Consider the following 21,880-nt stretch of genomic DNA (forward strand, 5'->3'; position numbering starts at 1 on the left):
CATCAATGATCATGAGGAAGGTGAGGGATCAGCCCAGAACTACACGGCAGGACCTGGTCAATTACCTGAAGAGAGCTGGGACCACAGTCTCAAAGAAAACCATTAGTAACACACTACGCCGTCATGGATTAAAATCCTGCAGCGCACGCAAGGTCCCCCTGCTCAAGCCAGCGCATGTCCAGGCCCGTCTGAAGTTTGCCAATGACCATCTGGATGATCCAGAGGAGGAATGGGAGAAGGTCATGTGGTCTGATGAGACAAAAATATAGCTTTTTGGTCTAATCTCCACTCGCCGTGTTTGGAGGAAGAAGAAGGATGAGTACAACCCCAAGAACACCATCCCAACCGTGAAGCATGGAGGTGGAAACATCATTCTTTGGGGATGCTTTTCTGCAAAGGGGACAGGACAACTGCACCGTATTAAGGGGAGGATGGATGGGGCCATGTATCGTGAGATCTTGGCCAACAACCTCCTTCCCTCAGTAAGAGCATTGAAGATGGGTCGTGGCTGGGTCTTCCAGCATGACAACGACCCGAAACACACAGCCAGGGCAACTAAGGAGTGGCTCCGTAAGAAGCATCTCAAGGTCCTGGAGTGGCCTAGCCAGTCTCCAGACCTGAACCCAATAGAACATCTTTGGAGGGAGCTGAAAGTCCGTATTGCCCAGCGACAGCCCCGAAACCTGAAGGATCTGGAGAAAGTCTGTATGGAGGAGTGGGCCAAAATCCCTGCTGCAGTGTGTGCAAACCTGGTCAAGACCTACAGGAAACGTATGATCTCTGTAATTGCAAACAAAGGTTTCTGTACCAAATATTAAGCTCTGCTTTTCTGATGTATCAAATACTTATGTCATGCAATAAAATGCAAATTAATTACTTAAAAATCATACAATGTGATCTTCTGGATTTTTGTTTTAGATTCCGTCTCTCACAGTTGAAGTGTACCTATGATAAAAATTACAGACCTCTACATGCTTTGTAAGTAGGAAAACCTGCAAAATCGGCAGTGTATCAAATACTTGTTCTCCCCACTGTATATATATATATATATATATATATATATATATATATATATATATATATATATATAAGAGCGTTGGGCCATTAACCGAAAGGTCACTGGTTTGAATCCCAGAGCCAACCTTTGAAAAATCTGTCTGTGCCCTTGAGCAAGGCACTTAACTCTAATTTCTCATGTAATAAGAGCGTCTGCTAAATGACTAAAATGTCACACAAAAATAATTCATAGGCTATGTGTTAGTTATAGAGACCTATTTTGGGATGGTTTGTAGGTGTGTGGAGTTATAGTAGGCGAGTATAGTAGGCTAGAGTGAGCACTATAAGCCATATGTGTTTTTAAGCTCGTTCTTTTTTTGTGATCTATTGTTTTTAGTAAGGTACACAAAACAAGTACACCAAGAAACAAGCAAATTCAAACTGTTTCCAGGCTGGAGTCACAATAATGATATTGCCGAGAACTTTTATAATTCCATGAACCCTCTTTCACCAATCAGGATACTGGGATAGGCTACATACTTTACTTGTATTTGGAAGAGAAAATACCATAGTATTCAATTCTCTCCACTTCAGCGTGAAAAATGTGCAGGTGTCCAAAACGTCTGAAATGTCTAAATATTTGACCTTTCATTTTATGACCTCTGTATTAATGGTTAAATCCTCATACAGCTGTATGTTGGCGCCTCCTGGAGGCCGTTCTTTTGCCTCGAGGGGTAAACATTTTAACTCAAAAGAGCTGTGGAGATGTTTTAAGATTGCTTGCGTTCTGTTCTAATGTATTTGCCATCTGCTTGTAGGTGTTGGAGGGGGGTGGTGTTTTGGACAGTCCACAGATGAAGCTGAGCCCTGAGGGCCCATCTCCAGGTGGTTCATCGCCCCTTGATTCATCATCTCCCCAGCCTGGTTCATCACCTCATCACAAAAACATTTGTCACTGTCCCAATACCTTTGGAGCTCACTGTAGGCTACCTATATGAATGTAACTGCAGTTTACTGTGGAACAGTGGAATTATTGATCCGATAGACACATACTGGTAGGCCTATTGGTGGGGATTGGGGTCTTACCCTCAGAAATATAAGTGCTTTGCGTCTGAGAAGAAAAAAAGCACTCCATAAATGCAAATCATTAGTCAATCATTACTCATTGGATGAGTTTTGGGAAATGATGACCTATGTGTACTCTGACTTGTTTACAATAGCCTTGTCTGTCAATTTACTGGACATTACTTCTTGTTTGCCTTAAAGGGGAACGCCAAAGACAAGTTACTTTTACTTATCTATGTTGTTTTGACGTAGCAGGATGACTTATAGCCTATGATAATGTAAGATGATATACACTGAACACAAATATAAACACAACATGTAAAGTGTTGGTTTCATGAGCTGAAATCAAATATCCCAGAAATGTTCCATACACACAAAAAGCTTATTTCTCTCAAATGTTGTGCACAAATTTGTTTACATCCCTGTTAGTGAGCATGTCTCCTTTGCCAAGATAATCCATCCACCTGACAGGTGTGGCATATCAAAAAGCTGATTAAACAGCATGATTATTACACAGGTGCACCTTGTGCTGGGGACAATAAAATGCCACTCTAAAATGTGCAGTTTTGTCACACAACACAATGCCACAGATGTCTCAAGTTTTGAGGGTGTGTGCAATTGGCATGGGGACTGCAGGAATGTCCACCAGAACTGTTGCCAGATAATTTAATGTTAATTTCTCTAACATGGCCTTACAACCGCAGACCATGTTGGCGTCATGTGGGCGAGTGGTTTGCTAATGTCAACGTTGTGAACAGAGTGCCCCATGGTGGCGGTGGGGTTATGGTATGGGTAGGCATAAGCTACGGTCAACGAACACAATTGCATTTTATCGATGGCAATTTTAATGCACAGAAATACAGAGATGAGATCCTGAGGCCCGTTTCTTTTCATTTCCAGTTGTGAAATCCATAGATTAGGGCCTAATTTATTTATTTCAATTGACTGATTTCCTCAGATGAACTGTAACTCTTTGAAATTGTTGCATGTTGCGTTTATATGTTTGTTCAGTGTAATAGTGACCTTGAGCTGTCCTGACATAGAATAGGGGTGTGCTATGTGCAGATGTAAACTCTGTGTGAAATCATCCAGCCAAAGCCCTTGTAATATCTGTGGAGGAGTTAAGGCAGTTCCCTTCGCTGTTGCAAAACTGTAAACCACAGTAACCTCCAATAGTCTGGTCAATCTTTCCAACTTAATAACTATGATTGTCCTCTAGTCACAGTTGCAGTTGTGTCATACTGTGTCAGAAGTTTGAGAGAGAGAGAATACTTGATCAACCGTATCTCAGACTGAATTTAGAGATGATTAACATCATGAAATGGTTACAGGAATTACCCACATACAGATCCAGAGAAAAGGCTACCTTTACTTACTTGAATGCCCACTGTTAATATAATACAATGAATAGATCATTCTATTAGTTAGTCACAGGCTCAATATAAAAATGTTTGTGAGTGTGTGTTTGATTTTATTTTATTTGACTTGAGGTTAACCAGTGACAGAGTGCTTTTTTTTGTGTCATGCTTTCACCCTTATCCTTCCTACCATCTGTGTATAAATATACACTCTTTTGCAGATTGTTTTACTTTTGGACCTGTGATTCACCATGGGTTTTTCTGTTTGCTGGAGTATGTGGGCAGCGCTGCTTTTATGTCCTCTCTATATGGGTAAGTGTCTTGACATGGCTTTTACATTCAAACTGCTGTTGTCTTTAGTTACCTTTTAGAAACCTTTGTCGCGCATTTTTCCAAATTGTCCTGTATTCTGGATGATATAACACGGGCTGGAAAAATGAAATACATATACTCGAAATAAATATAGACAAGAAGGATTTTTTAACCACGTGCTATATTTGATCGAATTTACCGTCAATACTTTTTAACTGGGTATTATTCAAAGTGGGATTTTACATTTGGGGTGATCATATTACAATTATTGAATATCATAATGATCAACGTCAATGATTATTGTGGTAGTAGAATCCATATGGGTACAGACACACGCACACACACATCTTCAGCTTTGACTCCATCCATTAGGCTTCTGTATACTATGAAGAATTTTGATTTGATAAAACTCTGATGTTTTCTGATATTGTAGCCAGATTCCCAACCTGGCCCAGTCATGCCTATGTGTAAAATAAATGGCCATTTTCCTGCACGGACCTCACAGGTGTCAGTGTTCTGTGTGAAGTCTTCTGTGACGAGGAGAATATGAGTATGGAAGGGGGTCATTACACTCTAACCAAGAAGCTTGTGTATGGCAGTATGCTGATATATCACTGTCCAGAAGGGTACTATCCGAATCCAGCTTCAACTCGTTTGTGCCAGAAAAGTGGAACGTGGTCACCACCTCCACATATAAGGCGTCCTCAAAAGTGCAAGAGTAAGTGACAATTCCTTGGCCTGACATTTTTTATAAAAACAGTATTTTAAATAAGATAAATGCTACTTAAACAGTGCTTTCTCCATTTTTTGATTTATTTAGTGATTGAATGCCCAAACCCCTTGGTTTTGGAAAGTGGTACTGTCTCTCCTCTACAAATGCAATATTTTGTCAACAATAAGACAACATATGAGTGTTATTCTGGATACACATTATGTGGCTCATCCTCCCGTGTGTGCCAACCCAATGGGAAGTGGAGTGGGGGAACACCCATTTGCAGACATGACTGTGAGTAGCAAACTATCATCTTAGGACCCTCTTTTGGTCGTAATAACACATTATAAATGAATCTCAGTCTCACAGCCTATGCAATAACTCTCCATACATCTCATACCTTTCTACCTCTCTCACACCCTCCCTCTCCATTTCTCGCTGACATTCTACATTTACATTTACATTACATTTTCGTCATTTAGCAGACGCTCTTATCCAGAGCGACTTACAAATTCTCCCACATTCTCTTCCAGCAGGAGGTGAAAATCGTTGTGCTGACCCTGGGATTCCAGCAGGTGCTAGGAGGTCTGGTTCCAGTTTTGGCATAGATGACAAAGTGACATACCGCTGTGACGAGGGCTTAAATTTGGTGGGGTCAAAGGAGCGTGTATGTCAAGAGAGTGGCCAATGGACTGGGACTGAGCCTAAATGTTACTGTAAGGCCCCAGAAAGACACCCAAAGCGAGCAACATAACACACAGTCACCAATATTCCATTGATCAAAGATACCTGAAGATTGTCATGTACAGTCCAATTTCATAGACTGCGAGAAAGAAAGATTTAACCCTGTGGTTGTCTGGTTCTTTTCTTCTTGTTGCAGACAAACACACGTATGACACTGCACTGGAGGTCACAGAGGCATTCGGCAGTGCTATCAGAGAGAGCCTTCAGTTGGCAGCGCCTATCGGTAGGTCTCTCCATAACAACCAATATGTCATGTTTATCAAGTCTTTATTCTATTGTCAAGATCACCCTAACTGTGTAACATATTTGCCAAACCTTTCACATGTTTTCCTTGTGGCACCATTCCTCACAAACATTATCTTCCACCTGTGATTGTGAGAGTAAGATATCCTGCTGGTGTCTTTCAGATTACACAGATCAGGAAGGAAAGAAGATCACAGTAGATAAAGCTGGAAAGCTTAACATATACATTGCTATGGACATCTCTGACAGCATTGAGGAGGATCAGTTTAACAAAGCAAGAAATGCTGTCAAGAAACTTATCACAAAGGTATGTCACAGGTACTCACAAGGTGCACTATATATATAAAAGTATGTGGACACCCATTCAAATGAGTGGATTCGGCTATTTCAGCCACCCGTTGCTGTCAGGTGTATAAAATTGAGCACACAGCCATGCAATCTCCATAGACAAACATTGGCAGTAGAATGGCAGTACTGAAGAGCTCAGTGACTTTCAACGTGCCACCGTCACAGGATGCCACCTTTCCAACAAGTCAGTTCGTCAAATTTCTGCCATGCTAGAGCTGCCCCGGTCAACTGTAAGTGCTGTTATTGTGAAGTGGAAATGTCTAGGAGCAACAACAGCTCAGCTGCGAAGTGGTAGGCCACACAAGCTCACAGAACCAGATCGTCGAGTGCTGAAGCGCGTAGCGTGTAAAAATTGTCTGTCCTCGGTTGCAACACTCACTACGAGTTCCAAACTGCCTCTGGAAGCAACGTTAGCACAATAACTGTTCGTCGGGAGCTTCATGAAATGGGTTTCCATGGCTGAGCAGCCGAACACAAGAACAAGATCACCATACGCAATGCCAAGCGTCGGCTGGAGTGGTGTAAAGCTTGCCGCCATTGGACTCTGGAGCAGTGGAAACGCGTTCTCTGGAGAGATGAATCACGCTTCACCATCTGGCAGTCCGACGGACAAATCTGGGTTTGGCGGATGCCAGGAGAACGCTACCTGCCCCAATGCATAGTGCCAACTGTAATGTTTGGTGGAGGAGGAATAATGGTTTGGGGCTGTTTTTCATAGTTATGGGCTAGGCCCCTTTGTTCCAGTGAAGGGAAATCTTAAAGCGACAGCATACAAGGACATTCTAGATGACTCTGTGCTTCCAACTTTGTGGCAACAGTTTGGGGAAGGTCCTTTCCTGTATCAGCATGACAATGCCCCTGTGCACAAAGCGAGGTCCATACAGAAATAGTTTGTTGAGATTGATGTGGTAGAACTTGACTGGCCTGCACAGAGCCCTGACCTCAACCCCATCAAACACCTTTGGGATGAATTGGAATGACGACTGCGAGCCAGGTCTAATCGCCCAACATCAGTGCCCGACCTCACTAATGCTCTTATGGCGGAATGGAATCAAGTCCCCGCGGCAACGTTCCAACATAGTGGACAGCCTTCCCAGAAGAGTGGAGGCTGTTATTGCAGCAATGGGGGGACCAACTCCATATTAATGCCCATGATTTTAGAATTAGATGTTCAGTGAGTAGGTGTCCACATACCTTTGGTCATGTAGTGTATGTTATGTGATTGCTGAGTAATTTACATCATAGCAGGGGATCCCTTAAAGAGATTCTCTGGTACTTTTGTATACTTTTTTGCCAGTTGTTCTGAAAGTAGTGCTCAGAAGCCAAAAGTGGTCCCCGAAAATTGCGTACAACATCACATGTGCAGATATGTGCACCACGTCATTGCTCTTGATGTGGAAATGTAGTCCTTATACTAATCAAAGAATCAAAGTATTTCAGAGTTTTTGTAGAATTAAGATAGACTTTATTACATATAAACAAAGCCGAGTTGATTTGCAAAGCATCTCCCGTCTACCTCTCAGCTCTCCGTTTATATAGTCATATTCACATACATCTTAGCTTAAAGCCCCTCCCTCTTGGGTTCCCCCACCACCATCCTCTGTTTCCCCCTCTCTACCACTCCACCCACTTCCTTAGTCTATGATAGCAGCTAAATTTGACTTTTATTCAGTTTAGAATCAATAGTAGTACAATCAATGAAGCCCTTGTCATGCAAAAATAATCATGTTCAGTTTAAACTCTGTTCAACCCCGGCTCACCCTGGCTTGACCTGAAGATTGATTGTTGGATATGACAGGTCCACACTCAATCTCTCAAACATACCCAAACCCAACTCCTCTCTCCCCTCCCGTCATGCTGTAATTACTCATGATTAGTCTGAACTCTGTTCAACTCTGGCTCCACTCTAAGGACTTTGTTTGTGGAGAGAGGCAAAAGGCAACAGTCTGGTTTCAGTCTCTGATAAATTAGGACAGCCATGGATTAGGTAAGAGCGAGGAATTCGACCCGAGGTCAGATCCCCATTTCACACACACACAAACCCAGTGAAAGGAAGTAATTAAGTTCTTGCCCAGCAACTGTGATTAACTTTGTTTATCCAATAGTTTACTGAAAAATCTTCATCACTACTCTCTCTTTCTCACTCTGCTGTGTGTGCATGATGTGCCTCTTGCTAGCTGTCACTTACAGTGCATTCGGAAAGTATTCAGACCCCTTTACTTTTTACACATTTTGTTACGTTTTCTCATCAATCTACACACAATACCCCATAATGACAAAACAAAAACAGATTTTTAGAAATGTATTTATTATAAATGTATTTTTTTTATTTTTATGGAAATATCACATTTACATAAGTATTCAGACCATTTACTCAGTACTTTGTTGAAGCACCTTTGGCAGTGATTACAGCCTTGAGTCTTCTTGGGTATGACCCTACAAGCTTGGCACACCTGTATTTGGGGAGTTTCTCCCATTCTTCTCTGCAGATCCTCTCAGGCTCCCCCAATTGCTCAGTTTGGCCAGGCGGCCAGCTCTAGAAAGAGTCTTGGTGGTTCCAAACTTCTTCCATTTAAGAATGATGGAGGCCACTGTGTTCTTGGGGATCTTCAATGCTGCAGACATTTTTGGTACCCTTCCCCAGATCTGTGCCTCGACACAATACTGTCTCGGAGCTCTACGGACAATTCCCTCAACCTTTTTGCTCTGACATTCACTCTCAACTGTGGGACCTTATATAGACAGGTGTGTGCCTTTCCAAATCATGTCCAATCAATTGAATTTACCACAGGTGGACTCCAATCAAGTTGTAGAAACATCTGAAGGATGATCAATGGAAACAGGATGCACCTGAGCTCAATTTCGAGTCTCATAGCAAAGGGTCTGAATACTTTTTTTTTTTTTTGCAAACATTTCTAAAAACCGGTTTTCACTTTGTCATTATGGGGTATTGTGTGTAGATTGATGAGGAAAAAATTGTATTTAATCCATTTAATGTATTTAATAGCGTAACAAAATGTGGAAAAAGTCAAGGGCTCCGAATACTTTCCGAATGCACTGTATATGGCGAGGGGCTGAAGCTCATTGGTTGAACTCGAATTGGGATTGCCCACATTGTCACGTTCGCTTACAGACGGGACGGACCAAAGCACAGCGTGATATGCATACATGTTTATTTATACTGAATAAACACCACGACAAAACAACAAATGAAACGAAACGTGAAGTCCAAGGTAGACAAACAACATAACTCACACGGAACAAGATCCCACAACCCACTAGTGCCAATAGACTACCTAAGTATGGTCCCCAATCAGAGACAACGAGCGACAGCTGCCTCTGATTGGGAACCACACCGGCCAACATAGATCTAGACTTGCTAGATCTAAACATAGAACATACCACACAGAAAATACACACCCTGACTCAACAAATACGAGTCCCCAGAGTCAGGGCGTGACAGTACCCCCCCCCCCCCCCCCCCAAAGGTGCGGACTCCGACCGCACAACATTAACATAACAGGGTAGGGGCCGGGTGGGCATTCCGCCTCGGAGGCGGATCCGGCTCAGGGCGTGACGACCACTTACTCTCCGCCTCCCTGTTGCGCCCCTGGTCTGGTCTGGACCTCGGCGCGCTGCTTCCCCTCTCCTTCCTCCCACGAAGTACCAAGCCCTGTCTGGACCCTGGTGTGGGAGACCCCGAACCTGGAGAGGGGCTGACGTTTGGGTCTGGACTGGAGCCGCTGACCGGAGCTGGACCGGGCACCGGTGGAGCGGACTGCTCTGGCTCCGGAGTGGAGCAGCTGACCGGAGCTGGATCAGGCACCGGTGGAGCGGACTGCTCTGGCTCCGGAGTGGAGCCGCTGACCGGAGCTGGACTGGACCCCAGTGAAGCGGATTGCTCTGGCTCCAGAGTGGAGCAGCTGACCGGAGCTGAACTGGGCACCGGTGGAGCGGACTGCTCTGGCTCCGGAGTGGAGCAGCTGACCGGTGCCGGACCAGGCACCGGTGGAACAGGCACATGCCGGACTGGACACACGCACCACTGGCTTGGTGCGAGGGGCAGGAACAGGCCGGGCCGGGCTGGCGACGCGCACCACTGGCTTGGTGCGAGGGGCAGGAACAGGCCGGGCCGGGCTGGCGAAGCGCACCACTGGCTTGGTGCGAGGGGCAGGAACAGGCCGGGCCAGGCTGGCGACGCGCACCACTGCCTTGGTGCGAGGGACAGGACCAGGCCGGACCGGGCTGGTGACGCGCACTACTGGCTTGGTGCGAGGGCCAGGAACAAGCCGGGCCGGGCTGGCGACGCGCACCACTGGCTTGGTGCGAGGGGCAGGAACAGGCCGGGCCGGGCTGGCGACGCGCACCACTGTCTTGGTGCGAGGGGCAGGAACAGGCCGGACCGGGCTGGCGACGCGCACCACTGGCTTGGTGCGAGGGGCAGGAACAGGCCGGGCCGGGCTGGCGACGCGCACCACTGGCTTGGTGCGAGGGGGAGGAACAGGCCGGACCGTACTGGGAACACGCACCACTGGCTTAGTGCGGGAAGCAGGAACAGGACGGGCCGGACTGGTGACGCGCACCACTGGCTTGGTGCGAGGGGCAGGAACGGGTCGGGCCGTACTGGGAACACGCACCACTGGCTTAGTGCGGGAAGCAGGAACGGGCCGGACCGGACTGGCGACACGCACCACTTGCCTGGTGCGAGGAGCGGGACTGGGTTCCTTTATTAACCCCCGCTCCTTCTGCTGCCTAACCAGCTCCTCTCGCTGTGCCTCTACACTTTCCTTCTCCCTTATAGCCTCCTGTAGCGCCTCCCTCTGACCGAATAACTCCTGCTCCCTCTGAACCAATAGCCCCCGTAACATGGTGGCCTCCTCTCTTAACCTGCAGATCCGCCCTTTAACGGCCTCCTGCTGCCTCGTCGTCCACACCGTGTGCCCCCCCCAAAAATTTTCTTGGGGTTGCCTCTCGGGTCTCCGTCGTCGGCACTGTTGGCGCCGTTTCTCCTCTCCTACCTGGGCATCCTCCTTCATCGCCTTTCGGTAACGGACGGCCTCCTCCTCCGTAATTCTCCCCCAACCGAGGAGGACATCTACTAATGTAACCTCCTGTTGAATTCCCGGCGTTTGCTCCTGAACACGCTGCTTGGTCCTCGTTTGGTGGGATCTTCTGTCACGTTCGCTTACAGACGGACGGACCAAGGCGCAGCGTGATATGCATACATGTTTATTTATACTGAATATACACCACGACAAAACAACAAATGAAACGAAACGTGAAGTCCAAGGTAGACAAACAACATACCTCACACAGAACAAGATCCCACAACCCACTAGTGCCAATAGACTACCTAAGTATGGTCCCCAATCAGAGACAACGAGCGACAGCTGCCTCTGATTGGGAACCACACCGGCCAACATAGATCTAGACTTACTAGATCTAAACATAGAACATACTACACAGAAAATACACACCCTGACTCAACAAATACGAGTCCCCAGAGTCAGGGCGTGACACACGTGAGGGAAAATGTAGGAAAAATGGCACAGCACAGCTTCTAGAAAAACAGTTGCTTTCAAACTAGGTATTTTGTGGCTAATTGAGGTAAAACAGTAATTCTGCTCATAGATTATGCATTTATGAACTATACATCCAGCCCAAAGCGGGAGTTTAAAAAAAATACTCAGTATTTGCAAAAATTCCAGAGCATGTCTTCTTAACCCTTAATGTAAGCACATCACACAAAAATTACTGACACTATGCTTTCAGTTATTGTTCACCACAGTTTTCAATTCACATTATTTGACACACATCTAAATGTCAATTTGTCTTGTACCTTGTCCTTTCACAGGTCAGCTCCTTTGCAGTCAGCCCAAATTATGAAATCATTTTCTTTGCTTCTGATGTATTAGAAGTTGTCAACATAATAGATTTTTCTGGAGAAAAAAGAAAAACACTTGAACAAGTCTTGGATGACTTGGACAACTTTAATTATGGAGGTGAGCAAAGATTGACTTTACATGTATTTACATCATCATTGCTTAAACTATACACTTATCCAGTTATCCATAAACTTCACAAATAGTGTGTGTGTGTGTGTGTGTGTGTATGTGTGTGTTTGTGTGTGTGTGTGTGTGTGCACTTTTTCACAGATAGAGAAAATGTTGGGACCAATCTCAACCTTGCCTTTAAAACCATCCTGGAACGCATGGCTATCCAAAAACAACGAAATGAAACTTTATTCAAGGAGGTCCACCATGTCCTCATCTTTTTCACAGATGGTACTGCAGTACTATTATTCATGTATATTTGTTTGGAAAGTATTTGATTTTCATTATTGATTGCAGCTTCTTTTTTTAAAAAGCTTCTGTTCAGCTTTGGTCAGCTCAGTAATAATCTCTTGACTGTCTTTACTTGCAGGTGCTTACAACATGGGGGGTAGGCCCGAAGACACAGTGGCCAAAATCAGGGAAACAGTCTACATGAATACAAAGGAAGAACGGGATCAATATCTTGGTGAGGTCAAATATATTTGTGTTGTCTTGACATTCAACAACAACCTGACATTCTAGTCTCAACTATTCATACCTATTCATTGCCTGTATAGGTGTCTTTCTAACTATAGACTGAGCTAGGCCTATAACATGCACACAGTATTTGGCTCGGGAATAATGATCAAACATTTATGAACAATGATTTGTGGCACTGTACAGTATTGAAATGAATTCGAGCCAGCTATCATCTCAAGTATATGAATGTTCTTTTTTTTTGACCAACTTATTATTTTTTTTGCTTGAATTGTCCTGCCAATGCTTTGTTGTTTTAAATTATATTTCAAAATTTGAGGTAGGCTATATGATCACACTGGTAATAGATCCGTTGTTGTATTACTTGTGAGGCATAGCTGAGTGAGCATACATTTAAATAATTTGCTTTTTATTTTACTGGGCTGATGGTGCCTGCATCTGATGGTCAGTCTCAGCGGAGGGAGAGAGCAACAGACTGAGGGTCCGCCTCTCAACATCCCTCTGCTCTCCCTTTCCTCCACTCGAGTCGCATTATCGCATTATTTCTGCCTCATGCACAAATTCATCTTACTCCTATGAACAGAGAAAGAAAAATGTTCCTCAATATTAAGAAATACCAAAGCCGCTAATAATAACAACAACAACGCAAGCTTATAGATACACTTTCCTACTCATTCATTACTGCTGCACTGCTTGTTGTAGCGCCGAGTGGAAATAGGAAGAACGCGCATTTTATGGCTTATAAAAGTGTTGAATACAAAGTGACAGTGCTGAGTAAGAACTTAAACATGAACTCACTAATAAAAACAGCAGCTCTTTGCTGTATTCGTTGACAGTCTCTCTTTGGTCATGGTTTTAAATATTTTGAAATCTCACAGTATCAACTTCTTCTTCTTCTTCTGTAGGTTTTATGGCAGACTACAACCCAAAAAGGTGTATTGCCGCAACCAACTGGACGGGTTGACAAACCAAATCCATATGTGATAGGGAAGCTAACTTAATCCACTTAAATAAAAAGAGTACATTGACAAAAAAAAACTCCCACTTCTTACATTTTTAGCAGACACTCTTATCCAGAGCAACTTACAGTTAGTGAGTGCATACATTTTCCATACTGGCCCCCCGTGGGAATCAAATCCACAACCCTGGTGTTGCAAGCACCATGCTCTACCAACTGAGCTACAGAAGACCCTTCTTTCAAATCTCCATATCTCCCTTCTCAGGTTCTAGGGCCTGAGAGGGTGGTACGGCTTGTGACAATATTCCATGTAACTCCTCCGCCGAGAACTGTTTCAGCCCCAGGAACCGCTCCGCCGCATCCACAATGATATCTATCTTCCTGGACCTTCTCTCCACCTTGGCAGTGCCATTATTCACCAAAGCTATAAAGGCCACAAAGTCCACCTTCTTAACCTTTAAAATGTCAGGGTCCTGCTGGTGAAGGCCTATCCACCACCATGGACTCTTCAGGAGCACCATTCAAACCCTCAACCCTTTTAACAGTTGCTGCATATGAAATGCTCTGGACAGCCCTGACTTTGGCCACCTCATTCTCTTTCACCCTTGTCGGGCAATCGAAAGATGTAGCTTCATGGTTCCCACCACAATTGCAACATTTCACATTTTCCTCACTTTTAAAACACATAATATGATCTTTTCCACAATTTGGACATCTCGGCTTCCCTCTTCTGCAAATACTTGAAACATGACCAAAAGCTTTACAATGATAACACTGCATTGATCTTGGGATAAATGCTCTGACTCTGTAGTTTAAAACTGCACTTGAGTAGGGAGAGACTCCATATCAAAAAACAAAAGAACATATAGACTGTTCACTTTTTTACCATTCACCACACGATTCATCCAACGTGCATCAATCACTCCAGGAATATTTTCTCTTCAAAATCGACTTCCCACGAGACGCCAGATATAACCCCCTTGAGGGCTGCCCTGTTCCGAAGAGACACACACGACACTTCAAACTTATCAAATCGGGTGAGATGCAACGCGCGTTCCTTTTGATCCGCAGAATAACAAAAAATCAAAACAAGCCCGCCTCTAGTGATCCTCACAGCCTTCACTTTACCCAGCCCACCTCCACCAGTTTGGATATCTCAAATGGTTTCTTCAATACTGGTACTCTGCTCAGCTACTCCTCATTAACAAACCGTTTTCCATTATTTTGGACAATACTCCAATTTTCCTTGATTCTACCGCCATTGGATTCAGAATCCACTTCATCGTCCGCTTCCGCCATCTTTCCTACCAACATTCCTTGTCCCAGAATAGCCTAGAATGCACCGTGCGGCCCATTGACCATTTCTTCCAGAGAGCTCACAGTATCAACTTTGCTGAAGCTTTCTTTTCTGCCTGCTACATTACTGCAGACACCATAATCTGAGCCATCCGATTGGCCAGCTGTAGGCCTGTAGTGCATTTGATTTGCTCTCTGGGCCCACTGGGAAGGCAGATTTTGTGCCTTCAGGCACATTAAATAGTTCAAAATGGCAACAGTTCGCCTACCCAAAAAGCAAGTTCTGCAGGCTCTAGTTTAGTCTAATCTTGATTATTGTCCAGCCAAGTGGTCCAGTGCTGCAAGGAAAGACCTAGTTAAGCTGCAGTTGGCCCAAAACAGAGCGGCACGTCTTGCTTTTCATTGTAATCAGAGGGCTGATATAAATACTATGCATGCCAGTCTCTCTTGGCTAAGAGTTGAGGAGAGACTGACTGCATCACTTCTTCTTTTTATAATAATAATATGCCATTTAGCAGACACTTTTATCCAAAGCAACTTACAGTCATGCGTGCATACATAAAAAAAAAAAATTTGGTGTGTGTGGGTGGTCCCGGGGATTGAACCCACTACCTTGGTGTTACAAGCACCGTGCTCTACCAGCTGAGCTACAGAAACATGAATGTGTTGAAAATCCCAAATTGTTTGCATAGTCAACTTACACACAGCTCTGACACACACACTTACCCCACCAGACATGCCACCAGGGGTCTTTTCACAGTCCCCAAATCCAAAACAAATTCAAGAAAGCGTACAGTATTATATAGAGCCATTATTGCATGGAACTCTGTTCCATCTCATATTGCTCAAATAAACAGCAAACCTGGTTTCAAAAAACAGATAAAGCAACGGCACAACGCCTCTCCCCTATTTGACCTAGATAGTTTGTGTGTATGTATTGATATGTAGGCTACGTGTGCCTTTAAAAATAATGTATGTAGTTCTGTCCTTGAGCTGTTCTTGTCTATTAATGTTCTGTATTATGTCATGTTTCATGTTTTGTGTGGACCCCAGGAAGAGTAGCTGCTGCTTTTCAACAGCTAATGGGGATCCTAATAAAATACCAAATACCAAATACCCAGCACGCAGTGCAGCTGAATCGGGTGCACCTACCACCAACAGCCAGAGAAAAATATATATAGGAACACAAGGCTTTATCGTTGGGTTTTTTACAAAAATGTTAGGCGATCGACCAGGAATGCCTTGGAGATTGACCAGTCGACCGCGACGACCGGTTGGTGACCACTCCTCTAGAAAGTTGAGTGAAGTTCAATCTCGTGCTTCTCTCTGTGGGCTGCTATTTCTTCTGCGTGCATGGCAGTCTCAGGGCTACTGTGCGCCCACGCAGGCGTGCAGCTTAGAGGGAACATTGGTCAAGCTTTTAAATTTGAACCAAGTTATATTTTAGGGCGTTTGGATGAAATTATTGAATAACATTTTTGCAACACTCGTGCATGAAACGCGAGCGGTTTGGTCAGCATGTCCGTTAATTCATAGTGATTTTGCAAAAGAAAGCCACACGAAAGCCACGCGTTTCAATATGCCGCCAGAACCGGAACACCTAGGTCTACTACCTAAGTATGTGAATGTTCTTGATTAATCTAATGCCTAATGTTTTGGGCACTTCCTCTTGTTTTTTAGATATCTATGTTTTTGGTGTTGGAAGTGAAATCTTTGATGAAGATATCCAGCCACTTGTGACAAAAAGGGATAATGAGGACCACTACTTTAAACTAAAGGATGGTGCAAAATTGGAAGAAACCTTTGATAAAATAATTGGTGAGTCCTTCTAATTTGACCAACAAATATGGCAGAGTGTGTCTCTGCATGGACTTTGTTCCCTCAGAGAGTACTATATTTCAGTGTCTTTGTATCAGTGTGTTGAGCCACCTCTCTCCTCTATGTAGATGAAAGCAAGGTTGTGGGTCTATGCGGGCTCCATAGAAACTACGATCATGACACCGCAGATACCATACGTGTAAGATATCCCTGGATGGCAAGGATTGGCATCACGGTAATTACTCATGCCTCATTTGTCTAAATGGAAACTATTTTTAATGTTTGATTATTTCATCAATGCAACAGTGGCCTTTCTTCATGATCAGATTGTATTTAGTGTGCAGTGCACTGTGTTAAGTGATTCATTACCAATGCAATACATGACAGCTATAGTTAGAATTAGAATTAGAAATTGATTGGATATCTTTACCATTTACAGCAGACCTCGCCTTTCATTTAAGGCTGGAATTCAATCATCACTCGTAGTGTGTTTCTGCAACGCAATTTCTCAGGTTGTTTGTGCTTTGGGAGAGTGATAAACAACATTATGGCTGACACACCTCCCAAACTGTATCCTGTCCCATCCCAGTGCACTCAAAGATTGATATATTGTTGACCTTTTATTAAATATTGATGCAACTTGCATGTTGTCATTGACAGTATTTATGTTCAACCTCTCTCTCCTGATCCCGTTAGCATGAGGATGAAAGTTATGGTAAATGCATGGGGTCTCTGGTCACTCCCCGCTTCATCTTGACTGCTGCTCACTGCTTCAAGTTCACAGACACAGCAGATAAAATCAAGATTAAGATTGGCAAAAATCAAGGTGCAACCAGCCACTCCTCTAAAAACATTTCCACTTACACCCAAAGTTTTTGAAACTCCAGTTTCCTTAAGACAAATGTCTCTGTAGTTGGGGATAGTGAAACTTGTTTTTTCAAGTGATTATCATCATTAACAGAATATATGTCAGGATGCCACATGTATTTGAACTGGTGCTATTCTATGAAATAGGTTTGCTAATTTATACCCTGGTCCTGTCTCCTAACAGTTCTAACAGGATCACGTCTAATATTACACCCTAATTTTAATATCAAAGCCAAAGAGAAAGAGGGGATAAATGAGTTCTATGATTATGACGTAGCTCTCATCGAACTGAAGAATGATGTAGACATCTCTATCGACACAAGGTAAGACACATACAGTCAGGTGCAAAATGATTGGCACCCTTGATAAAGATGAGCAAAAAAATACTGTATAAAATAAATAATACAAATACTGAGCTATATTGCATGCTCAGATAAATTGGTAAATTATTTTATACTAAAACAATTGCTCAGAGAAAGAGAGTTTGTTTGAAAATAAATAATATATATAAATTTTTTTAAAGATAGGGGTATAAATGATTAACTCTCCTGTTTTCAATACTCCAGCACCCTCCCACTGTGAGGATAACGACACTGAGCCTTTCTCTCAAATGTTTTATGAGATTGGAGATCACATTGGGAGGGATCTTAGACCAACTTAGTTATCTTTTTGAGATTTGTTGTATTACTTGTTAAACAAAATCTCTTTCTCTGAGCAAATGTATTAGTATAAAATAATATAATTTTCACCCAAACAATTGCATACAATATAGCTCAGGATTGGTATAATTTATTTTATAGTCTTTTTTGCTCATTTTTATCAAGGGAGACAATAATTTGACCTGACTGTATGTCTTTTGATGCAGAAGGAACAAGAATGAATATGTCACGACTTCCTCCGAAACTGCCTCCTCTCCTTGTTCGGGCAGGCTTCGGCGTTCGTCGTCACCGCCCTTCTAGCCACTGCCGCTCCATATCTCATCATTCCATTTGTCTTGTCTTGTCTTGTTACACACACCTACCACATCCCCTCATTAGTACGTGTATAAGTGTTCCCTCTGCCCCCCTTGTCCTTGTGGGTGATTGTTTATTGTGAGGAGTAGTAGCGCGGTTGAGCTCAGTGTATGTTGTATTGCCGGGGTATATTTTCCCTGTGTGCCTGTTTTGTTCCAGTGCGCCTGTTTTGCGCACTGGACTGGTTGACGCTATTCTGCGTAACGCTGTATTACGGAATAAACTCTGTATTCTGTGATTTACCCTCCTGCGCCTGACTCCTTCAACTCACGCATCACAGAATACAGTGATGCAGAATTTGTACCTAAATAATCCAGGTTTTTGGAGTAATGTGTGAAACACATAGTTTCTTTCATTAATTCTTGCTCTACTGTCTTCCTCAGACCAATTTGCATCCCTTGCACCAAGGAAACAAGTGGTGCTTTAAGATTGGTGGGAGAGGAAATCACCTGCAAGCAACAAGGTGCAATTACAGCACACAGCCTATTCATCAAGATACACATAACCTAGAAAGGTTCAATTAGGCACTGTATGTTACCTTGTCTCATATATTTCTCTCCTTGCAGAAGAGCTCTTGTTAAAAAATCATTTTGAAGAAGTCAGTTTCATGTCACATGATAAGGACAGGGAAAGTAGTAAGGATCAGCGGAGCGATGCCAAACTTAAGCTCCAGGATCAGGTGAGTGCTTGTATGATGTCTGACCAAACAGACAGACAGTCAGACAGACAGACAGACCCACCCACCAATGGATGATTCATGTACAGTACCAGTCAAAAGTTTGGACACACCTACTCATTCAAGGGTTTTTCTTTATTTGTACTATTTTCTACATTGTAAAATAATAGTGAAGACATCAAAACTATGAAATAACAAATATGGAATCATGTAGTAACAAACAAAGTGTTCAACAAATGAAAATATACTTTATATTTGAGATTCTTCAAATAGCCACCCTTTGCCTTTATGACAGCTTTGCACACTCTTGGCATTCTCTCAACCAGCTTCACCTGGAATGCTTTTCCAACAGTCTTGAAGGAGTTCCCACATATGCTGAGCACTTGTTGGCTGCTTCTCCTTCACTCTGCCGTCCGACTCATCCCAAACCATCTCAATTTGGTTGAGGTCGGGGGATTGTGGAGGCCAGGTCATCTGATGCAGCACTCCATCACTCTCCTTCTTGGTAAAAATAGTCCTTACACAGCCTGGATATGTGTTGGGTCATTGTCCTGTTGAAAAACAAATGATAGTCCCACTAAGCCCAAACCAGATGGGATGGCGTATCGCTGTAGAATGCTGTGGTGGCCATGCTGGATAAGTGTGCCTTGAATTCTAAATAAATCACAGACAGTGTCACCAGCAAGGCACCCCCACACCATTACACCCCCTCCTCCATGCTTTATGGTGTGAACAACACATGCAGAGATCATCAGTTCACCCACACCTCGTCTCACAAAGACACGGCGGTTGGAACCAAAAATCTCAAATTTGGACTCCAGACCAATGGACAAATTTCCACCGGTCTAATGTCCATTGCTCATGTTTCTTTCCCCAAGCAGGTCTCTTCTTCTTATTGGTGTCCTTTAGCAGTGGTTTCTTTGCAGCAATTCGACCATGAAGGCCTGATTCACACAGTTCCCTCTGAACAATTGATGTTGAGATGTGTCTGTGACCTGAACTCTGTGAAGCATTTATTTGGGCTGCAATTTCTGAGGCTGGTAACTCTAATGAACTTATCCTCTGCAGCAGAGGTAACTCTGGGTCTTCCATTCCTGAGAGCCAGTTTCATCATAGCGCTTGATGGTTTTTGCAACTGCACTTGAAGAAACTTTCAAAGTTCTTGAAATGTTCCGTATTGACTGACCTTCATGTCTTAAAGTAATGATGGACTGTCGTTTCTCTTTGCTTATTTGAGCTGTTCTTGCCATAATATGGACTTGGTCTTTTACCAAATATGGCTATCTTCTGTATACCCCCCCTACCTTGTCACAACACAATTGATTGGCTCAAACGCATTAAGAAGGAAATAAATTCCACAAATTAACTTTTAAGAAGGCACACCTGTTAGTTGAAATGCATTCCAGGTGACTACTTTGTGAAGCTGGTTGAGAGAATGCCAAGTGTGTGCAAAGCTGTCATCAAGGCAAAGGGTGGCTATTTGAAGAATCTCAAATATAAAATAGATTTTGATTTGTTTAACCCACTTTTTGGTTACTAGATGATTCCATGTGTTATTTCATAGTTTTGATGTCTTCACTATTATTCTACAATTTAGAAAATATAAAAAAATAAAGAAAAACCCTGGAATGAGTATGTGTGTCTAAACTTTTGACTGGTACTGTATGTGCCCCTCTCTCTCTAATTTTTTGTCTCTTGCAGAGGGAAAATTGTATTAGCTTGGCTACTAAGGTAGATGGCATAACATCAGATAATCTGAAGGATGTTGTGACTGAAAACTTCCTATGCTCGGGTGGGCGTCAACCTACTAGAGATAATGTTGCCTGTAAAGGTATGTTTAATATATCATGGAACATTGGATGATGCACTCACTGTCTAAGTGTGTCTTTTATCTTTCAATGGATTGAGAAAATCTCTAGTTTTGATATATTTGTTTTTAATTTTCAAAAGGAAAAGGGTCCTATTACTTGGTCTTACATTAACACTTAATTTTGTGTATGTGTATGTGTGCACAGGTGACTCCGGTGGTGCTCTGTTTAAGAACTATGATGATTACCGCACAATCCAGGTTAGAGACATTCAGGGCATCTATTTACATCAGATAAATAGGCACTAGGCACTACCTACAGAGGGGAGCAGTAAGAGAGTGGTAACTTTCTGTGCATTTCCCTCATACTTTTTGCTCTATGCTTTTTTGTACATGGAATTTTACATATTTATTTATGTAAAAATGTATTTGTAAACATCTGGGGTCTTTGTAATCTACAGTTAATGCACATTAATTAGTACTGACACCGCATCCATTCTTCAAAGGTTGGATTGATCAGCTGGGGCACCAAAAATCTGTGCCCTGATGGTAACAACGACGTCAAACAGGAGTCTGACGATGACTCCAGAGATTTCCACATCAACCTTTTTAAAGTTGTGCCATTTCTGAAGAAGTATTTGGGCGATGACACACGAGATTATGCACCTCTTCAGTTTTTAGACAAATAGAGACAGTGATAAAGATGTGTGTTTTAACAAAGTTTTATGATTATGTAATTACTGCGCTGAACATGATCATGTGTCTGAAAAATAGTTTGTTGAACTATAGTGAAAGTGTGTTCTTTACAAGTGCTGATAATAAACTCATTAACTGAATTTGAATCATTTCCTTTCTGTAGTCCTTGAATAACGCCAGCTCTGAAATACCCTTTTCTCTGTATCCCTTCTGTGTTGGCCATACTGCATACATATGGTATTGTCAGTCAGATCTACAAACACCAAAGCAGCAGCAGGATCTGGGTGAAGATTATGGTTTGTAGTTTTACAGGTCAGAAGTTTCCTTATAGCCCTTCCCAGGTCAGGGGGGTTGACATGTTTTTTGTTGTTGTTGTTTTTTGACAGAGAAATCACCATGGTTCCAAAACTAGAGGAGACATCATACTCAAACGTTTAATTA

The 21,880-nt window shown here is 43.1% G+C and overlaps 1 protein-coding gene across 1 annotated transcript; it reads left to right on the forward strand.

Moving 5' to 3' along the window:
- Window positions 1-3,481: 3,481 nt before the first annotated feature.
- On the forward strand, window positions 3,482-21,585 carry LOC311142760 (complement factor B-like). Its single transcript, XM_084178432.1, has 18 exons — window positions 3,482-3,731; window positions 4,237-4,449; window positions 4,552-4,737; window positions 4,977-5,159; window positions 5,324-5,410; window positions 5,595-5,737; window positions 11,633-11,780; window positions 11,934-12,062; window positions 12,202-12,297; window positions 16,243-16,380; window positions 16,509-16,615; window positions 17,077-17,206; window positions 17,432-17,570; window positions 18,644-18,723; window positions 18,827-18,939; window positions 20,638-20,767; window positions 20,952-21,004; window positions 21,250-21,585. Exons 1-18 carry the CDS (start codon window positions 3,671-3,673, stop codon window positions 21,430-21,432), a joined length of 2,319 nt encoding a protein of 772 aa, XP_084034558.1. The 5' UTR covers window positions 3,482-3,670; the 3' UTR covers window positions 21,433-21,585.
- Window positions 21,586-21,880: the final 295 nt, after the last annotated feature.

This window comes from Coregonus lavaretus (genome assembly GCF_964263955.1).
Source record: "Coregonus lavaretus genome assembly, chromosome: 15".
Classification (NCBI taxonomy): Eukaryota; Metazoa; Chordata; class Actinopteri; order Salmoniformes; family Salmonidae; genus Coregonus; species Coregonus lavaretus.

What these genes read in the sequence shown, in the direction of transcription:
- LOC311142760 (XM_084178432.1), top strand. Translation starts at nt 3,671, where the DNA reads ATGGGTTTTTCTGTTTGCTGGAGTATGTGGGCAGCGCTGCTTTTATGT. An exon ending in TCAGTTGGCAGCGCCTATCG is followed by an intron (nt 5,411 to 5,594) that starts GTAGGTCTCTCC and finishes GGTGTCTTTCAG; the next exon opens with ATTACACAGATCAGGAAGGA. An exon ending in AATCACCTGCAAGCAACAAG is followed by an intron (nt 18,724 to 18,826) that starts GTGCAATTACAG and finishes CTCTCCTTGCAG; the next exon opens with AAGAGCTCTTGTTAAAAAAT.